Source organism: Sander vitreus, chromosome 7, assembly GCF_031162955.1.
Source record: "Sander vitreus isolate 19-12246 chromosome 7, sanVit1, whole genome shotgun sequence".
NCBI classification, from domain to species: domain Eukaryota; kingdom Metazoa; phylum Chordata; class Actinopteri; order Perciformes; family Percidae; genus Sander; species Sander vitreus.
The window spans coordinates 17,947,860-17,967,958 of NC_135861.1; the positions used below are offsets into that span (position 1 = coordinate 17,947,860).

General features: G+C 38.5%; 2 protein-coding genes across 3 annotated transcripts; both read left to right on the forward strand.

The window, feature by feature from the left end:
- The first annotated feature begins 213 nt into the window (after positions 1-213).
- Positions 214-7,320, forward strand: lad1 (ladinin). 2 transcript variants are annotated; one of them, XM_078255078.1, is made up of 14 exons: positions 214-406; positions 1,016-1,201; positions 1,750-2,026; positions 3,272-3,345; positions 3,866-4,037; positions 4,365-4,457; positions 4,823-4,866; positions 4,956-4,998; positions 5,210-5,253; positions 5,378-5,444; positions 5,567-5,701; positions 5,817-5,903; positions 6,561-6,686; positions 6,786-7,320. In XM_078255078.1, the coding sequence occupies exons 1-13, from the start codon at positions 369-371 to the stop codon at positions 6,657-6,659; spliced, it is 1,359 nt and encodes a 452-aa protein (XP_078111204.1). In that variant the 5' UTR covers positions 214-368; the 3' UTR covers positions 6,660-6,686; positions 6,786-7,320. The 2 variants fall into 2 exon arrangements, with proteins under 2 accessions (XP_078111204.1, XP_078111206.1); XM_078255080.1 differs by lacking the exon at positions 4,365-4,457.
- A 1,482-nt stretch (positions 7,321-8,802) lies between these two features.
- tnnt2a (troponin T type 2a (cardiac)) lies at positions 8,803-19,702 on the forward strand. The gene is made up of 13 exons (XM_078255081.1): positions 8,803-8,826; positions 9,875-9,940; positions 12,134-12,181; positions 13,832-13,855; positions 14,132-14,156; positions 15,608-15,671; positions 15,789-15,905; positions 16,007-16,084; positions 16,189-16,299; positions 16,392-16,501; positions 16,629-16,719; positions 16,810-16,850; positions 19,479-19,702. Exons 6-13 carry the CDS (start codon positions 15,618-15,620, stop codon positions 19,510-19,512), a joined length of 636 nt encoding a protein of 211 aa, XP_078111207.1. The 5' UTR covers positions 8,803-8,826; positions 9,875-9,940; positions 12,134-12,181; positions 13,832-13,855; positions 14,132-14,156; positions 15,608-15,617; the 3' UTR covers positions 19,513-19,702.
- Positions 19,703-20,099: the final 397 nt, after the last annotated feature.

A 20,099-nucleotide genomic window follows, 5' to 3' on the forward strand; every position in this document is an offset into this window, starting at 1 on the left:
TTAAATTTTTATTATGGTTCACTTATTACTGCGTATTGTGTTCGCTTTAATGGCAGCTTTAATTGTATAGCAGCAGTGTGGAATGCCCACAGAAAAGTGACTGTCACAGCTATCATAACTGCCATATTCCCACCATACAAGGAAAAGCTCTCTCCCTCTCTCTCTCTCCCTCCCTCTCTCTCTCTCTCAGGTGGGTAGCTCACCTTTGTGGTCATGTGATGCCTTAGTGAGCTGCACCGGGGTAAAGGTGGACTGCTTTGTGCCGCTCTGTCTGTAATTTGACTGCCGCCCATAGAGTGCTAATCAGTCGACTCTTTTCTGTCTGTGAGCGAAGTGCACCTGGAAACTTTAATATATTTGCGTCCAATATGTCCATCAGTCGGAAGAACTGGTCGGCTCTGTCCAGGTAGGAGCTTTTTCTTTAAAGAGAATATGACACCTGTGTTTGAGAGCACCAACTGCAGCTGCTGCTTTTTGACAGTAGATGTTATAGAATTTAACTTTAGTCACTGAACTAGCATAAACGTAGCTCACTGTTGCAGTCGAGCAGAACAAAAAATGAGTTTATAATATTCATTTAGGGGCATTATAATATCTGTAGTCAGCAGCCTTGTAAGCCCACAGTAGCTTTATGAAACAGCTACTTTCTGTTTCCTTTTGTGTCATTATTATTAAATAATAGATAATAGACTAATAAATGCTGTATTTTCTACACACATCTTGCACAATACTAGACTGAATATGTTATTTAAAGTTGTTCAGACAAGCAACCAATGCAACTCTCCTCATAAACAGTTGATGAACAAGTATAGCAGGTTCTGTGAAACCGTTATTACAACTGCAATCTCTCCTTTCCAGCAACCAAAACAAGCAGCTCATTGGATTAATTCCTGTAGATTTCATGTTGAGTTTGGATCTTCATTTTTGTCTCTGCCTCGGTTTTATTTTCTGTTTTACCTCCACATTCTCTGATTGTTATGTGCGTGTCCTGTGTGCATTATGATTCTGTGCTCAGCCTGGCACGCCAGTGGACAATGGAGGATGAAGAGGAGGTGGAAAGGGAGAGGAGGAGGAGGGTGAAGAGCTCGAGCAGCATCGCCGACCCCGATGCCAATATCAGCCAAACAACCGGAGGCATGCCCACCAGTGACAGTGCCTTTGGGACAGACTCCACAAGTGAGATGTCCCAGGGCCTTAGCAGGTTATTTTCACAATTTAGTAAAGCACTTAATTCATTTGTACTTGTCAAAGCGTGATCTATAGACTGTCTGAACATGATTCTGTTGCTGTAGGTGTGTGCTCTGCTCTTCTTCTCTATGCATGGTTTATGCACTGCTACTAGCTCTCTCTTCTTCTGTCTTTCATTCTCTCCATCTTTGCTGTATGTTAGAGGGCCATAGGCATGCTAGTAAGAATCCATCTGCTTTTGATGGTTTTAGTGGATGGATTATAGAGGCGGAGAGAGAGGATTATTACACTTTTCTGCCAATGGGAGTGTGTCATATGTATAGTTTTCAAACACATGAAGAAACCTTGTACTGTACCAAGCGTGGAAAGCATGAAAAGCTATCAAAAACACCACCAGCTGAGTTCCTGAAGCAGAAGCAGTCTTCAAAGAGAGAGAGGAACTGTAGAGCCTTTCATTAGAGAAACACAATCAGACACAGGACTGACAGGTCCTTTCCCTCACTAGAGACAATCCATCATATATCTGTCATTCACGTGCATGCATAAACTGGTTCTTTTCAGTGTGGAGCAGATTCAGCTGGACTTCGTCGAGATGCTGCGAGTCCGTGATGAAAAGCGGAGGATGAGGCATGTGGAGATGCTGAGACAACAGAAGGAGGTAGGGGAGGATGAAGCGGAGGACTGCAGTGGAGGAGCCAGGGTGGAGCTACTGGGGGACATGGATGAGGAGCAGGGTAGTGTGTTGCCCTCTGTGAAAGCCACATCCAAACCACAACCACCTCCAAAAACAGCCTCTTACAGCCCCACTAGCAGCAGCACTAACATCACAAACAGACAAGTAAGACTGAAATCATGTGGTGTTGTTGTTGTTGTTGTTGTTGAATATTTTGTTATCATACTTATTAAATGACAACACAACTCAGAGTCTAAAGCAGCTCTGTGAGGCTCACTTAGGCATTCTCACAATAACAATGCTATGCTAACATGCTCATGTTCAGCAGGTGTAATGTTTTCCATATTCACCCCCAGTTTAGCATGTTAGCATGCTTACATTTTCAAATTATTACAAAACATTAAGTACAGCTGAGGCTGATGTGAGTGTCATTAGTTTTGCAACTGAGATTTTGACCTGATGATAGTGCTAGATGAAAAGTCGCTGGATCCCCAAAGTGGTTAGGATACATTATCTCAGAACCATGAATGTCTGAACCAAATTTTGTGTTAATCTATGCAGTAGATGTTTAGATATTTCAGGGGGAAAGTGAACACTTTGACGTGCTGTTGATGCTAAAGGAGAAGTTAGGGAAGCAAAAAAGTCAGTAGGATTTAACCTCTGGGGAACATGAATGTCTGTACAAAATGCCATGGCAATCCATCCAACACACACACACACACACACACACACACACACAGTTGTTGAGAAAATTCAGTCTGCACCAAAGTGGTGGACTGACCGACCAGCACTGCCATTCCTGGAGTCATTCTGTTAGCTTAGCTAAAAATGACAAAGTATGTAGTATCACTGGCAGACAAATCCTTTGACAAGACAGGTAGACAAGCACTCACATACAAACTATTAATGCTTCACTTAGTCATAACAGTGCTACCAATAGGGCCACCCTGCAGTGTGGTTAATCACAGTTAACTGTTACCCCACACAGAGGCAGAGTCATGTTAATCATTTTCTATATTCTACAAAAACAACTTTTTTTTCTCCTCAGGGGAAGATATTAATGTTATCTGTTCTGTAAAGATGGAGACACATTGTATATTTTCTTTGAGTACACAAACATCAGAATAAATAAATGATTGATAGAATTTGAGTCCTGTCTTATTACTGGACTTACTGCACTCTTCGCGTGAATCGAATGACCATGCAAATCATCTATAAAACTTTGATAAGGCTTGCTTAAGGTCATAACTTTAACTTTATCTTCCATTACACTGGCAGGCGGCTCTAATTCAGTGTTTCTGCAAACTAGGCTATAACTGCACAGTGTTATGTAATGTGAGGCGTGTCTGTTCAAAAGCTTCTATGTTGTGCGCTCATGTTGATTGTCTCTCCTGTTTGTTTCTTTGTTAGCACGAAAATGGACAGTCGTCGAGCAATGACCACGATCCCAAGCCATCGGCCAACCCGCCTCGCAAGTTTGTCAGGTTAATGATCACAATATACTGTATGTCTGTTGCTCTTTTCATATATGAGTCATCGGGAAGGATCAAATACAGATCAAACATTTCTTTAAGATAAGATTAAGGATATCGATTCCACACAGGGAAATTAAATTGCAGCAGAGGAGTGCTACAGTGTAGTTGAGCAGTGAAATCGCAACCAAAAGCAAGTAATCTGACAAAAGTAATAAACCATATGAAGACAGCCATATGTGCTTACTGACCAACGTCTTCAAGAGACACATTTATTTAGATATTCAGCAAATATAACCAGATGGAAACTCACATAGATGGACTTCTGTCTAATCAAGATCAGATGGCAAGATAGCTAAGCAAGAATATTGTTTTAGAAGATCGTAGACAGCAAAAATTTCAGAAGGAGACTTGAATAGGGTGTGGTAAAGACATAGTACTCTGCAGCTTTACTGTGAGTTGGAGAACTGGTTGCTTTCTCATGCACATCTTCAACTGACCTTTCAGTTCACTCGTGTTTCTGGTGTTGCAGTTCCGTCTCCATCTCACTCGACAAAAGCCCCTCCGCCAGCGGGTGCACAAGTCCCATGAGCCCTCACTCTCCGACGGCCCCCTACTCACCTCGAGAACACTGGCCATCGTCTTGCCAGAGCCCCTCTCCTAGGGGAGCTCAAAGCCCTGCTCAGAATGGACACACACAGGAGGTATTTTAACAAACACACCCACACACACACAGTTAGATATAATTTACAACATAACTATCTATGCTTCATGTTTTGATTGTCTCGAGGAGTTTGGCTACAAAGTTCTGATGCAGCTGCTCATCAATCCAATAAAGCAGCAGCAGCATCCTCTAGTGTTTAAAGAGTAAAAGTTACAGTCTTTGTGCCAATAAAACCAAACTATCATTGGCGCCTTAGTTAAGTAAACAGTCTTGAAGAATACAAGAGATGCTCACTGGAGCTCATCTGAATGGGAATAGTTCATTCTGATCCTACGTAGCTGTAAATGTTATATTGCTTTACCTTTAGACCAGCGTGAATGGCTCTTCCTCCAACGACAACTTTGAACAGACGGCCAAACCAGCGTTAGTCAGACAGAGTTCCAGGACTATATCTTTCAGGGTAAACACACACACGCACGCACACGCACACACACACACACACACACACACACACACACACACACACACACACACATATATACCCTGCTAAATTCCAACATTAATCTTTGCCTATTTGACTGTAATAAAAGGTTTAATCTCGCATCAGTTGTTAGACTATCAGTTCAATTTGCTTGTGCCTCTCAGGCTTCGGGCTTATGCTAATAGCTGAAGCAATATTTACCAGCTTTTACTGCTGACTGGTTGCTTTGTTAACATCCTAACTTATCACAAGAGACGGGATATTTCTGCTGGTCATTAGTTGCTGATATTTGGACGACTGTAAGGTCTGCTGACGCGCATTCACATATGCTTGGTTTTCCACAGATGATGAGGAAGAAAGAAGAGGAGAGTGCGCCGCTGCAGAGGAGGTAAGGCAACATCCTTGTCTTTATTTTAAGTTCATGTCTTTGTATCTGTCTACCTCAGTTTGGTTGCTGACTGCTGTATTCTGTTGTAGTGCGAGTGTGAGGTTGGCCTCCAAGAAGTTTGAATCCAACACAGTAAGATTTTTAGTTATCTTATCCAATTTCTTAGTAAGATTTACAGTCATCACGCTGCACTTTGGACTTCTTTCAATATTGGCTGAGTAAAAAGATTAGCAATGTTGTGCATCAAAATATAATCAAATGTACCGGTATGTTATTTGTGTTAGAGTTGTACATACATGATTTACAGTGTGTATAATGAGTGTGTGTAATGTTAATGATCCAGGACCAAAATGAAGATGAAGACAAAGCATCACCCCTCCAGAGAAAGTGAGTTTGTACAGCCAAATGATTTTCTTTTACCTTTTCTAAAAGTTTGAATTATAGTTATTTTAGTCAGGTAAGTCAGACAAGTGTACAAAGCCCTTGCATATGTGCATTCTGTTTTTTTCAGCTCCAGGCAGAGGATTTCATCCAGGTCCATCCAGGAGAAAATGGAGAGACTGGCTCAGGCTGCACAGGTCAGACTCTCTGCAATAAAACAGAATAACTCAACTTAAGTCACCGTACAAGTAAAAATATATATTATTTTACATCTCGCTGATGTTTTTTTCTCAACTCTGCTTCCTGTAAATGTGCGTAGAAGTCCGAAATAATGCGATCTCCAGACGTGACCCAGAGGACCCTGTTTCTGCTGGACGAGGTGTCCAGGAAGAGAGGCCTCTTTGAGAAGGAGAAGCAGGGGGTGAGCCCCACCAGCCCGGGAGTTTCTAGACAGGTACATTCATTACTCACAATCACCTATCAGATCTGCATGGGCCATCAATGCATGGATTGATATTATTAGCATGTATGGGCTCTGATTATTTCACATCTCTGTCGGAAATTCACAGGAATTTAGGAGCTTCACATCAGGAATGTCAGACCGGATCAACCGCTGGGTCAACAAGACTAACGATACTGGGTCTTCACTTCCTACTGTGAGGCTATTTGCATTGTTACATGTCTGCTAAAACTGCATCAGCTAGAGGGCAGTAGTACTCTTTAATCTACTGTATGTGCCTCAAGAGCAGGATATATTTGTTTTCTTCCTGCTGCTTACCTTTGATTAGGATGCCCTTACCAAACCAATTCACATTATGTTCCTTGTTGTTTTTGAAAATAGGTTTTCTCCTCTAGTTCTGGCAACTATGATTATTTATGATTTAAATTAATAGGAAATATCAGTATTTTTATTCTGAAAGCAACATTCTATTCTGTTCTCCTATAGTGGGGGATGTTTAACTTGTGGTGATTAGAGACTTTAGTTCAGAGGTCACCTGACAACTGATTGACTTAACTTCAGAAGTTTAGTCCAAGTTCAAAACTGTTTCTATGACATACCTGGGTTGCTGTTAGTTTTAACAGCAAGGTATCCATGGCTACGGGGACACTGCCATTTTCGTTATATCGGAGCAAATAAAGATATTTTCGGTTATCATATAGAGAAATGTATCTGACACGTATCAATATTGATATAAAGCATATATGTAGAGATAGAGAGAGAGAATATATCTTTCTCTTCTTTTGTGTGTTGTATTGAGAGTTGATTGTCTTGTAAAAATAAGTGTGATCATTTTTCAATTTTCTATTTGCAGGACTTGAGACATGTGGACATCATCGGTAAGAGGAGCCTGTTTGAGACCAGAGAGGACAACAGTGTCCCAAAATCCAGCCCTGGAAAAATCTGCAAGTGAAGGATGCCTATTTATAATGGCCAACAAGTAAGATTACTGTCCCACACGACTTTAACATGACTTAGGAAATAAAAATGTCTTTCTTCAGTTTCTTCATTTCTTGCCTTTCTGTGCCCTTATTTGTAGGATTTAGTAGACGGTGACGAGGATGCCATGACTGACTGATTCTTTCTTCAAGCTTTTTATGTTTTTTTGACTACCCTGCCAAAGCACACAGGAGGAATAGATATGCCACATAGAGAAAAAAGTGAGTTGAGGATACTGCTTTTAAATAAGGAGGCTTTAATCATCCACTAATGCATTGCTTTAAGTACAATACAAGTCTTATTTCAAACATTGATATTACATGAACATTAATGTGTGAGGAAGGGTAAAAAGCAAAGCTGACATGAGAGGAGAAGAACAGTGATAGAAAAACAGGGAGGAAAGTGATACATTTGTTTTAAAGCTCTTCAGCCATTTGCCATAACTTTGTGTAATTTTTCAAGCACTTTAAACAGGTGTAGGTTTTAAGGCTAATAACGTCTATTTTTATAGAACTGCAGCGGTGGGAGTTGTAATTGTATGTTTTTTTGTCTAATCAGCTAAAATATACCTTTTGTTCTGTGTCATTGTGGGCAAGATGCTGCCTGTCTAAGGAATAAAATGTTTTATTACCACACGTCTGTCATACATTTCTTCTAATTGCTCGCTTACACAACATGGAAATATATGTTGTATACATACTCTGTAACATCACTTATCTCAGCAGAGGGAGGGGGGGAGGGGGTAGATAAGAGCTGTATGCCTGTGTTCTGTCAGTGGAAGGTTGCCATACAAGGGTGAGAAAATGTGTATGTGACGTGTGAGTCATTGTCTGTGAGCAACTGTGTACTTTATCTTGATCTTTTTGGCATTGCAAACCAGACTTGTGCACACTGCGGCCTTTTTTGGGAATGGTGATAATGGAGGGTACATGCTATCTAAAAAGTTATTAATAAAACAACAAGAGGTCCTGAAGCCTCTCCCCCATACACAGTCTGTCCCTTTACCCTCTGAGACCCACTTCACGTTCCTATTAGTGAAAGCAGCGACCTCTCCTCTGCTGCCCATTGAGTCTCTCCATCAACTGTCTTTCTTCATCACTCTTATTCAGGTAAGTTTCACTGATTATAACCCAGTATATATGCTATAAAATGTTGTTACGAAAATGTAATGAAAGTGAAGGGGAATATTATTTCTAGGTGAATTTACAGATTCTGGTTGTTTAGATTCACTGCTGTACACCTGAACGCTCCCTGTCATGTCTGACAACGAGGAAGTAGTGGAGGAATATGAGGAGTAGGTTGAAGCTTGTTTTTCATTTTTACGTATCATACTAAAGCTTATACACATTTCTGCTTGATTATAACATACTTGTGTAACTGTAGAAATACACCCTGTTACACAACTATACATTGTGGTTCATTTACTACATCTATTGTAATGACAGCTTTATGTTGCTGTAATATCAATGACACATTGCTGCATATTCACGTTTTTTTCTATCAGAATAATAATGTATGAACGTGTTTTGATTTTCACAGGGAGGTGGAAGGTAAGAACTCCCATTATGACTCACCACATACTGCACAGTGAAAGATGTGAACTACTGTTAAAACTAAAGCCATGTAGGTTTGACACGTTTTCTACATACAGTATTACATGGATTTAAAAAGGAATGTAAAGACGTTCTTATATTTGTCTCCTGTGAATGAAAATGTCAAATTAACTTATGAATCAAATGTAAATGTTGAGCCTGTCTGTTCAGCACACAGCTTCCATAACTGTAGTTCTTGTTGTATAGGCTATACAAATAAGCAATGTACAGTGCTATATAATCAACAGGCTTTTTTTTACTAATGTTTGAGGCTTATCGTAATGCAGCACAAAGTGTGTTTGTACCAAAAAACTTGTTGTACCAGTAGGTAGATTTTTTGGAAAATCCAAAGGATATAAAAGTTATTTCTTCAGGGTTTTGATAATGATTTCCTGTTTCTTATTTTGCTTGTAATTAGTTGATGCATGAAAGCAAAAGTAGGTGTGTGTATATAATATGCAGTACTTTATCATTGTGTGGTTACATTTGTACATCTCCTCTCTTGTGTATTTTCCTGGCTGCGTGATTCAGAAGAGGAGGCTGCTGAAGGTATGGGACATTGTGTGAACAGTTATAAATTAAGCTCTGGATCATTGATGAATAACTTGTGGTCATGACTAACCAGAGCAACAGGTGAACTGTTGGATGTTGATAGTCAGGGTGCCTGTGGTTAAAATAACATAGCTGTGACCAGTGGCAGAAGTATTCAGATCCTTTACTTAAGAAAAAGTACTAACTTAAAATAAAAATTAAAAAAACTCCATTACAATTAAAAGTCCTGCATTTAAAATATGCAGTAAATGTACTTAGTAGTGTTAAAAGTACTGCCGCTGTGACTTATATATTATTGCAATATTTAGGTCATTAGATTATTATTACTCGGTTAAAGTGGAACTATTTTGTATAGGACTACATCCATAGATTATTTACATTATGGATTATTTGCTGTTTATGGTCTTGATTGATTCTTTGGTTTGTAAAAAAAATCTGAAAATAGTGAGAAATGTCATCACAATTACCCAAAGTGACACCTTCACAATGCTTGTTTTGCGCAACCAAGAGTCAAAATTATTAAAAATGTGTTAATAATTAAAATAAGGAAAAATAAGATGACAATCCACACATTTGTGGTGTTGGAATTGTTGATTTAAAAAAAAAGACAATCAACTTATCGATTAATCGAATAATGAGCTCTACTTGTACTGTACTGTTTAACTTATAACAAAACATCATATTTTATAATCAAATGTGTTTTTATGCAGAAATGTAATTTGTAAAGTAAAAATAACAATTGTAGTGGAGTTTTACTCCAATACAATTATTTGTTATTTTTAGTTAAACTACCCTACTTTAGAAAGTGCCATAAAAACTACTTAAGTTAAGTACAAGTACCTCTGATTTGTACTTAAGTACAGTTCTTGAGTGAATGCACTTTCCACCATCGGCTGTGACTGACATTCATGAATGATTACATCAGAATCATTCATGCTTGATTTGATCATGCTTTGAAAGACTTTCTTTCTTTCTCTCTGTTTGAATGTTGCTGGCTGCTTTGCTGGCTGACTGGCTCTAAACAGCTCTGTGTTTTTCTCAGCAGGGGAGCAGGGGGTAGAGGAGGAGGAGGAGCAGGAGCAGGTGGAGGAGCAGGAGAAGGCACAGGAAGGTACTGTGTATGCTTTGAGCTGAAAGCATCTTTTTTTGAGATACTCCATAGTGCGAGGCTGTTTTTGTGGACATTGTGCAAGTACCAGGAGTTTTTTTTCCGTGATAACATGACCTCTTAATCAGAAACATACTACGTGTATGAAACATACTACATGTACTATGATGGAGCTCACTATGCACCGTATCTGGGCATAAACATTAGGATACAAAATTGGATTTTAAGAATTAAATAAAATGTTCTATAGCCGAGTATTTGGGGTTCTACGGAGAAATAATAATTAGGGCTGTCAAAATAACGCGTTAATTTCGATTAATTAATCTGAGAAAAAATAACGTGTTAAAAAAATTAACGCAGATTAATCCATTCCATATTGACGTTTGCATACAGACGAAAATCTGGTGCCACTGATATGTCTGCCCTTCTCTCTGATGCTCTGAAACGTTACAGGAAACACAAACCCCGCTGCATGTGACGCTAGTTAACACTCGACAGCAGCTAACGTTAGCCTACCGCTAGCTAGTTAACACTATACTCAACAGCAGCTAACGTTAGCCTACCGCTAGCTAGTAGCTGGATTAAACACGGTTAAAATGCTGACAGCTAACGCTGAACGGTGTAAAGTTTTACTGTTTTACTGTAGAGGATTCAACACCGGGATGTAACAATCTGCAGCTGCCGTCGGAGAAACAACACAGACGGTGTGTTCAATGAAACTGGTAAACTACAGCCTCGTGGTGCATTTGAAGTTATTGTAAATGTCCTTTTCCTATCTGGTTGTTGTTTTTGTCTTTAAACAGCAATTTACTAGTGAAATAAGTTATTGTTATTGTTATACATTATTATTAAATCATTTCATTTTGACCATATGGCCTTAGCAATAAACAAGCCGTTCTTTAATGTCACCAACTGTTGTTTAGTACCCTTTTTTTTTCTTTTCTTTTTCTACTTTCTTAAAAAGTATCGGTTCAGGCACCGTTAATTATGTATGCGATTAATTTCGATTAATTAATCACAGAGTATGTAATTAATTAGATTAATTTATTTAATCGATTCACAGCCCTAATAATAATACTTACTGAAAATATCCATTTAACATTTGGCAAATAAGGAGACGGTTGCATAAAGGATGAAAAATAACTAAATAAATCCTGAAACTAAATAAATAATAAATAAATACAGAAATGTATTTCTATATTTTTACTTATTTCAATAAATACATGTATTCATATAACTATTTTTTCTGTGTCTGTATTTACATGAGGTAGACGGTACTAAATTCATTCTGAAGCAGGATTGGTCAGACAGGCAAACCCTTTGACCTATCCTGTTTTAGAATGAGGTTAGCAACACCTACCTCATTAACATACACAGACACAGAAAGACAGACTGATGTAGAAATACAAAAAAGAAATACATGTAAATATAGAGAAATGAAGAAATTTCTTAATTCCTCTATATTTACATGTATTTATTTTAACATTTAAATATTTATGTTTATTTAACATAATCGTTTTAATTATGTAATATTTAATACATAATTAAATAGATAAATTAAATAATTAATTAATGTCTGTAATAATGCTTCTTTGAGTCACAATTATTACAGACATTAATTATTTAATTGATCTATTTAACTATGTATTTTTGTATTTATTTCATAAGTTCTTTATGTACCTATTCTTATTATTTATTTATTTCATATTTGTGTATTCATTTATAAGATAAAATGAACATTTACTGATATCCAAAGAGGGGAAATTGTGCAACAGTACAAGTACAGAAATAAATACAGATAAATGTATAAAGTAAAAGTAAAAATGAATGAAAGAGTAAGAGGTGTCTAAAACAAAAAAACAACAGCAGCACAAATAGAAACTATACAAGAGCACCTAAAGATGAAAGTACAAGGCAAATCATATCATAGTGGGGGGTCTGGGTGTCCTCCCCCAGGGAGGTTTTGAGCATCAACTACTTTATTTCCTGTATTTGGATACACTTTTATGCACCAATTTACGGTGGAAATACCTTTATTTAGCATATGTGAAGAAGAAAAACACTCATTATTGAACTTATGAAATCAACAAGTGAGAGTGATACAATAAGACAATGAATTAATATATCACACCCTGGGAATGTCGAGATTTCTAACTGATATGTCACTAATGGATGTACAACTTTCTTCTCTGCCAGAGGCCGTACAGGAAGAGGACGAACCTGCTGCAGAGAAGGATGAAATAGGTGAGGGTTAACATTGTTCTTTTTGAGTGCAGACATGTCGTCAGTGTTGTTACTGTGTCCGTGGTTTCCCAGCAAGACAACGTCTAAGTGACGTGTTGGGTATGTGTTGACAGCGGAGCAATGGGGATTAATTTATTCTGTCTATAAGCATCAGTCAGAGACAGACAGGAAAATGATCTGCTATCAGTCACACTTTACTTTGGTATGTGACAGTCTGCAGCGACTCAATGAGGTCTCTCCTGTCTCTCCTGTCCCTCCCATCCCTAAGGCTCTTTTATTAGTCAGAATTAGATATTATCTTAATCAGCAATTGTTTAGGTGTGTCTCCCTGTTACTGCCAATCATATTATGTGAGAGATGTTCAAAGTCATCTTTCCGTCTCATCTATGCTTCCAAATCAGCAAACGCCCTGTGAGGCGCCTGTAAGCAGTCACCTGATGTGTCGCAAACTGGGCAGGAGAAAGGGACATTTCGACTGGTTTGTGAATGCAGCATTACACCTTAGGGCTGGGTGGTTTGGCCAAAATCTTCTATTCATATCTCAATAACGATATAAATCACAAATTGTAACCATTCTGGTAATTCAATAAATATAAATAACCATATGGTAAAGCCTAATTTTGTATACTCCTGTGTGAATTAAATAATTGACGAATATAAAGTATATTATTCATTTTATGAATAACTTTTTCTGAGAAGTTTGAGTAAATGTGCTTGTTATTAAAACGTAATTAGGTATCACAAAATTTTGATTTGATTTTTTCACAATATAGATTCCATTAAAAGACAATACATTATCATATTGAATTATTGCCTGGCCCTATTTCACCTGCAAGTTTATCATTAGAAGAGTAGTTTTTATTAGCCATGCTAGGGATGGCATTGTTAGTCCACCACAGTAGTCCAGGCTGAAATATCAAGTATATAAACAAGTATCAGATGGATGCCACACAATTCTGTGCAGACATTCACAGTGCCCAGAGAATGAATCCTACTGACTACTACTGGTGATTCCTTGACTTTTCCTTTAGCGCTACCAGTAGGTCAACATTTTTACTCATCCAGTGAAATATCTCAACGTCGACTAGCAGGAAGGGCACAACATTTTTGAACAGAGATTCGTGGTTCCAAGACGATCATTTCTAGTGATCCCCTGACCTTTTATTTAGCACCACTAAATTTCTATTTGTCCGATACTTTGATTTGATTTATACACACAAATACCTGCAAAACTATCCTTTCAGCCTCCTACTTGTATGGCCTTATGTGTCATTCAGCCAGGTCATAGATGCCATACCTTCTTTGGTGAGTAAGTGCTTATTATCAAGACAACCTCTCTGACCGAAGGCTATTCATGATATATAACACATGCAACACTTTCCACACACACACACACACACACACACACACACACACACACACACACACACACACACACACACACACACACACACACACACAAACCAATGGTACTTGGCTTTCTCAGTGCTCTATTTCGGTCTTTCTTATCTTTTCATGTACTTTGACATTGTGTTTGTCAACACTCATAAAACACAACTATTTACTGTCCTCTAATGCACATACACACTCATTTGACACAGACACTCACAAACTCACACAAGCCTCTCAAGAATCTTATTTTGGTTTCAGATGGAGAAGAGGAGGAGGGAGAAGGTAACACTGTTTATCTAAATTGCATCAATATGAATGTTGACACATCTTACTCATTGTGAATCTGTTTTGCTTTTCTTGAATGTGCAACATTAACCCTGAGTTAGATTTTGATGAACTCAGCCAAACTAAAGTTTCCTGTTGTTACAAGCACATACACAGGCTCCATTGTCATCATTTGATGGCGTTTCCTGGTAGGATTACGAACAGTTTTGGTGTGCTCTTGGTGAGAGTGTGTGTGGTCTGGACTAGCTCATTAGTGTTTTTTTTTCTAAACAGAGGAGGAGGCCAAACCGAAATTCAAGTGAGTAATGTTAACACTCCCTGATACACAAGCACACTGTTTTGCTATGGAAACCAAATACTTCTTGTTGGGCTAATTCTACTAATTAATGTACTGCCAGCAGTAGGTTAGCTTAGCTTAGCACAAAGACTGGAAGCAGGGGGAAACAGCTAGCCTGGTTCTGTGTGAAGGTAGTCATTGCCAGACCACGGCAGGAGAATGGTGTAAACGTAACAAAATCATTCTACAAGCACACCTAGCTAAAGCTCACTATTCAATACTTTATATCTTGTTTGTTTAACCTGTACAAAGATGCTACCTCTGGACAAGAAATAATCTGGATCATAAATTGTTGTTTTTACACATTGGCTTTTGTTTAATGTAGCTAGCTATGTATCACAACCACAACTCATGGCTTTTTGGGAAAACCCATTTGATTGACGCAATTTGTGCCAAAAATCAATCATATTTTTAGATTCAGTGTGGCTTACCTGTCCTGGGGATATCAGTAACATTATGTCCAATGTCCATCCATCCATCCATTAATCTGCTTTAAATCATAGAAAAAAGACTCCAACGTATTTGACAATCATCACGGTTTTCTTCAAGTTAACATTAAGTTTCTTCAGCATCAACGTAATCCAGTGATAGTTGTCTGTACAACGCAAACAGGAACTGCTAATGGATAATTCGGCACACTTTTAATGGCGCCAATTTGCTAAAATGCTAAAAAAAAAAAACTAAAAAAAAAACGGGGATACAACCGGAGACGGTGTAGTAGGCTATAGAGGATCTTTGATACAACACATCGAATCCATAGCATTCTTCCTGTTTCTTCCAGCATTATGGGAAGCATTATAGACCTTCAAAACCAAAGAACTTTTGCCAAAACGTAGAGAATGAATATAAATTATAATAATAATAATAATAATAAACATAGAAAGAGAAACTCAAAATATGTACTGCAAGTTAAAACAGTTGAATATAAAATAGAAAGATATATTCCACTAATGTTTAACCTGTTTTTAATCAGTTTAACCTCACCCTTGCTTTAAACCCCAGCAGAAATACTTTTCTCTACATTCAAAAAATATCAGTATTTAGAAATTGTACAAATTGAGTATAGACTTGAAATATAAAATGTAAGACTTCTGATTAGCAAATGTCTCTGTCTACATTATAATGGTTAGTTGAAGTTAATTATGCAACACTAAAAAAAGTAAAAAACAATAAATAAATAAAAAACTATTCCAAACCAAAGAATACAATAAAATATTGACATTTGTGACATGCAGAATCATTTGTTTGACATATTGAACCTGCTGAATGCATTTTTCCTCATTTGACATTCCCAGTGACAGGGATTAATGATTTTTATTACATTTTTCTTTACATTTCTTTCTTACTTTATCCTCTAACTCTCTGTGTTGTTCACTCACTGTCCTGTTTTTTTTCTCTCTCCAAATCCCCAGGCCATTTATCATGCCCAACCTCATTCCTCCTAAGATCCCAGATGGAGAGAAGGTGGATTTTGATGTGAGTGACAGACTTACAGTACATACAGTGCATATGTTTCTGCCTAATGGTGTAAAACCTGTGGAACATAGACCAATGCCAGAAAGTATAAGAAGCACTGAACCCCTGTTTCTGTAGGATATACATCGTAAAAGGATGGAGAAGGACCTGATGGAGCTTCAGACTTTGATCGAGGTTCACTTTGAGAGCAGAAAGAAGGAAGAAGAAGAGCTCATTAATCTCACGGAGAGGATTGTGAGAGCTTTACACTAAAACCAATTAAAGATAAACATATTCACGAACACAAAGTTAAAGATTTGCTTTCAAATCTGTTAAGATGATGATCTGTTGTGCAGGAGAAGCGCCGTTCTGAGCGAGCAGAGCAGCACAGAATCTGCAGTGAGAGAGAGAAAGAGCGACAGAAGCGCCTTGAGGTATAGTCATGTTTATGCTGCTGTAATGTATACTTCCTGCATCTGCTGTATTGAATGAACCACCTCCTAACATATCACTCCTCATTGGATCCATGTTTCTTCAGGACGAGAGAGCTCGTAAGGAGGACGAGGAGGCCAAGAGGAGAGCAGAGGATGAAGCTAAGAAGAAGAAAACCCTCACTAGCCTCCACTTTGGAGGTTACATGCAGAAATTGGTGAGCAGGAGGGTTCATAGTGGGCGGTTAAAGTATTTAAAATGTGAAGGATGTAGAACAGAGCTTTTATTTTTACATATTTTACTTTACAGACAGAAAAACGGAGTGGTAAGAGGCAGACTGAGAGAGAGAAGAAGAAGAAGATCCTGAGCGAAAGACGCAAATCTTTGGACATCGAGAACATGAACCAGGACAGAATCAAGTAGGTGGAGACATATTGTGTCATTTTACCTCAAGATAAAGTAGGGCCATTATTTCTGATACACAAGACATTGAAAATAATCTCTCTAAACTATACTGTCCCATTTTACTGTATCTGTGTCTCACAGGGAGAAAGCTCAAGAGCTGTGGGAGTGGATGCACGAGTTGGAGGCGGAGAAGTTTGAACTGCAGTACCAGATCACCAGACAGAAATATGAAGTGTGTACAGTATGCCACATATATTGTTGAAGTAAGGCACAGGATAATAGACCACATTGGAGTAACACGTGCATGTTTTTTTTGTTCCAGATTAATGTCTTGAGGAACCGCGTCAGCGACCATCAGAAAATGTAAGAATGAACTCATGAATCTCGTTTTTTTTTCTCTCTGATGCCACACACACTTTTCACACAGATGCACCACGTTCATGGACGTCTGCTCACAGACTATGTTCCAGAACAAAACCTAAAGAACCTCTCTCAAAGTGCCTGTCAAGGCCCGTGGACACAATGTTTGTTTACAATAACTTCCGGGTAGAAAACCCCTGCGTCCCATACATACAATTCAACAGCGCTGATCAAACAGGGACGAAGAACAACTGCTCTCATCTCTTCCTTTTAAAATGCATGTTTGATGCTTTGATATCTCAACACCTTCATTAACATTAGCTTGGATACCTAATTTACCTGTTGGGCCACACAGACTAAAGAAAATGACATCACCCAAACTAGCAGTCTGACTGGCGGCTGCTGTTCGTAACACTATAAGACGCTAGCAAAGCAACACAGTACAGAAAATAAGCTCAGCATAAACGTCAAATAGGTCATGCCACCGTGTTTAACTATATATCTTTAAACGTTACAGTTAAAGGTGAAATTGACAACAGAAATAAACCAGTTTTCTAATTTCAAATATCTCCACAATTCAAATCAACTGCCATGTTAGCCTGGGAGTGATTTTTGTGTCACAGACCCCCCCTTGTCTACAGACCCCTTTCACAGCAGACATGTTGCCTCGTCAGAGCAGGAATATCACAGGTGGAAGTCATAACATTAATGATGGCTGCATTACATTTAGGTGAGCCAGTTCCAGGGCTCTGGTAGTGTGCACGCTCAATAACTGATGCTGCTTACTGGGACACCTGAAGCCTAAAGCCATTGTTAATGTTAGTATTTACACCTGTGCTTTTCCTGCTTTTAATAGTCAAAATTTCAAATATGTTTAGCCTCGTTAACAAAACTATTTCCACCTGTTGGTGAAAGGACCTCAGAGACAAAGAAAAGAACTCCAGGGGAACTTTGGTTATATGCATAACCTCCTGTTTCCATAGGTTGAGTATAGTAGTATTTCCTATGGTTTGTACTTCTAAATAAATTCAAAAGTTTTTATAGTTGTTCCGTACGATCACACTTGATGGTGGCGTGAAAAGCCAACCATCATAGAGAAGGGGGAGATGTGATATTGTTTAAATATCAGTGTTGGGGAGTAGCAGTGGTGGAATGTAACTAAGTACTAGTACTGTATACTCAAGTGCTGTACTTCAGTAAAACGTTACTTTAACCTTTTCTTTTCATGCCACTTTCTAATTCTACTTCACTACATTTCAGAGAGAATTATTGTACTTTTTACTCGACTACATTAATCTGACAGCTTTGGTTACTATACAAATTAAGATTGTTGTACACAAAACACAATACTTTAAGTACATTTTCCTGATGATACATACTTTTACTTAAGTGAGGTAAAGTATTTTCAATGCAGGACTTTTATTTTTTACAGTGTTGTATCAGTACTTTTACTTAAGTAAAGGATCTGAATACTTCTTCCACCACTGGGGAGTAGTGAACTGCATTTAACTACAACAACTACATTCATATTTCCATAGTGATTCAACTAGTTAAATGTAGCCTATAATATGCAATGCCTTCCTCAAAAACAATGTATAGACCTCACTTCACATATGACCCACTAGAAGTGTGTGGTGGTGTCTCTATCTTCAGAGACCCTGCCCTCTGCCTGTATTTCCTCTTTTCTTTTTCATTCTGGAGAGTGCGAGACATTTGGGGGTGTCAACAAAGACATGTGTGTAACCCCCAGCCATTAACAGCATTATCATTTCCAACCGCTGCTTTATCCCTCGCTTCTCATACCAATGCACAAATCTAACTGACACATGGACACAGAGAAACAGACAAGATGATGCCAAAGAGGTTATGCTCTGCATTCACTTATAATCCGACAATGTGGCACATTCCTGTGGAGGTGCGTGTGTGTTTATTTGTGTTTTAGACAAAATCGCTGCAAGACAATGAGAAGATTGTTTTATTCAACTGATTCACTGCTTTGTGCCGTGCTCCCTCTCTTCATTCTCTCTCTCAATCCAATTCAAAGAGGCTTTATTATGCATCGTCATGAACATATTATATATAAGCATGGCCATATTGAGACATAGTATTGCTAAAGCACATCGTACAACAGGGAAAAGCACAGGATGCAAACAATAAAATGTTAACATCAGTGCTAAGCTATAATTTGACCCATTGATCATAGCATGTAACAGTGTTTTCATTTAAATAGTAGTGTTAAGAGAAGACCATCAGGTACTTTGAGTGCATGTTCATTTGTTGTTGATGCTCACCACTAACCTAAATGGCATTTTGACGCCAGAATAGCACCCCACCCCGCCACAGCCCAGCTGTCATTTTGCTCACCTCCACTCACGAGCCCCTCGAGGCTCTGTTACTCACTCAAACTGGGAGAGCTGGTTGGGTGTGGCAGGTCAGCTGTCACACCTGTCACAGATGCACTGAAAGAGCACTTGTATGTCTCAAGTGTGCTAATTGCCTTGCTATTTTGTCATAATGGATGGTAGATGATTCTGCAACCTCACAATGTTAGCTACTTTAAATGTGCATTCTCAATGCTTTTTGTGGACATGTTGTCTTTTGCCTCATGTGACTAGTCCTTGTTTTCAACAGATCCAAGAGGACCAAGAGAGGCCTGAGGAAGTAATTGCTGAGTGAGCAGTGTAACTATCAGCCCTTTCTCGAAGCCACCGCCTCAAACCAATCCATGGCTTTCCTGCCACACCCCAGTCACACCTGTTTCCACGTAATCATCACCTAGAGTACCAATTATATCCGGTTTAAAGCGCCATAAGATCCCCTGTGTTAAGGGTGTAAATAAAACAATCTCATCTCAATCAATGACTTCTTGCTCTTTCAGACTTTTGAGCATGGGTGCATGAGTTTATCAGCACCCAAAACTCCAGAGAGTAAAATGACATTCAAGACATGAATGCAGAATGCCTAAAGCAAATAGTCTCTTCCGACTCAGAGACAGGCTACGACATGACTTTAAGACTGTAATGAAGCTCCTTGGGCTAACGCCCAGACCTCCACCCAACACACACACACACACACACACATTCACACAAATACACACACAAAGCTGGAATAGAATGAATCATTTTCATTTTACAGTAATCCAGGTGGGAAAATCCTTCATTTGAAAAAAGATCTTCCTCCTCCAACTGATTTCCAACTTCTCTTCAAAGTGTATCAAAAGGTGAATTTATATGACAACATACTTGGTTAATG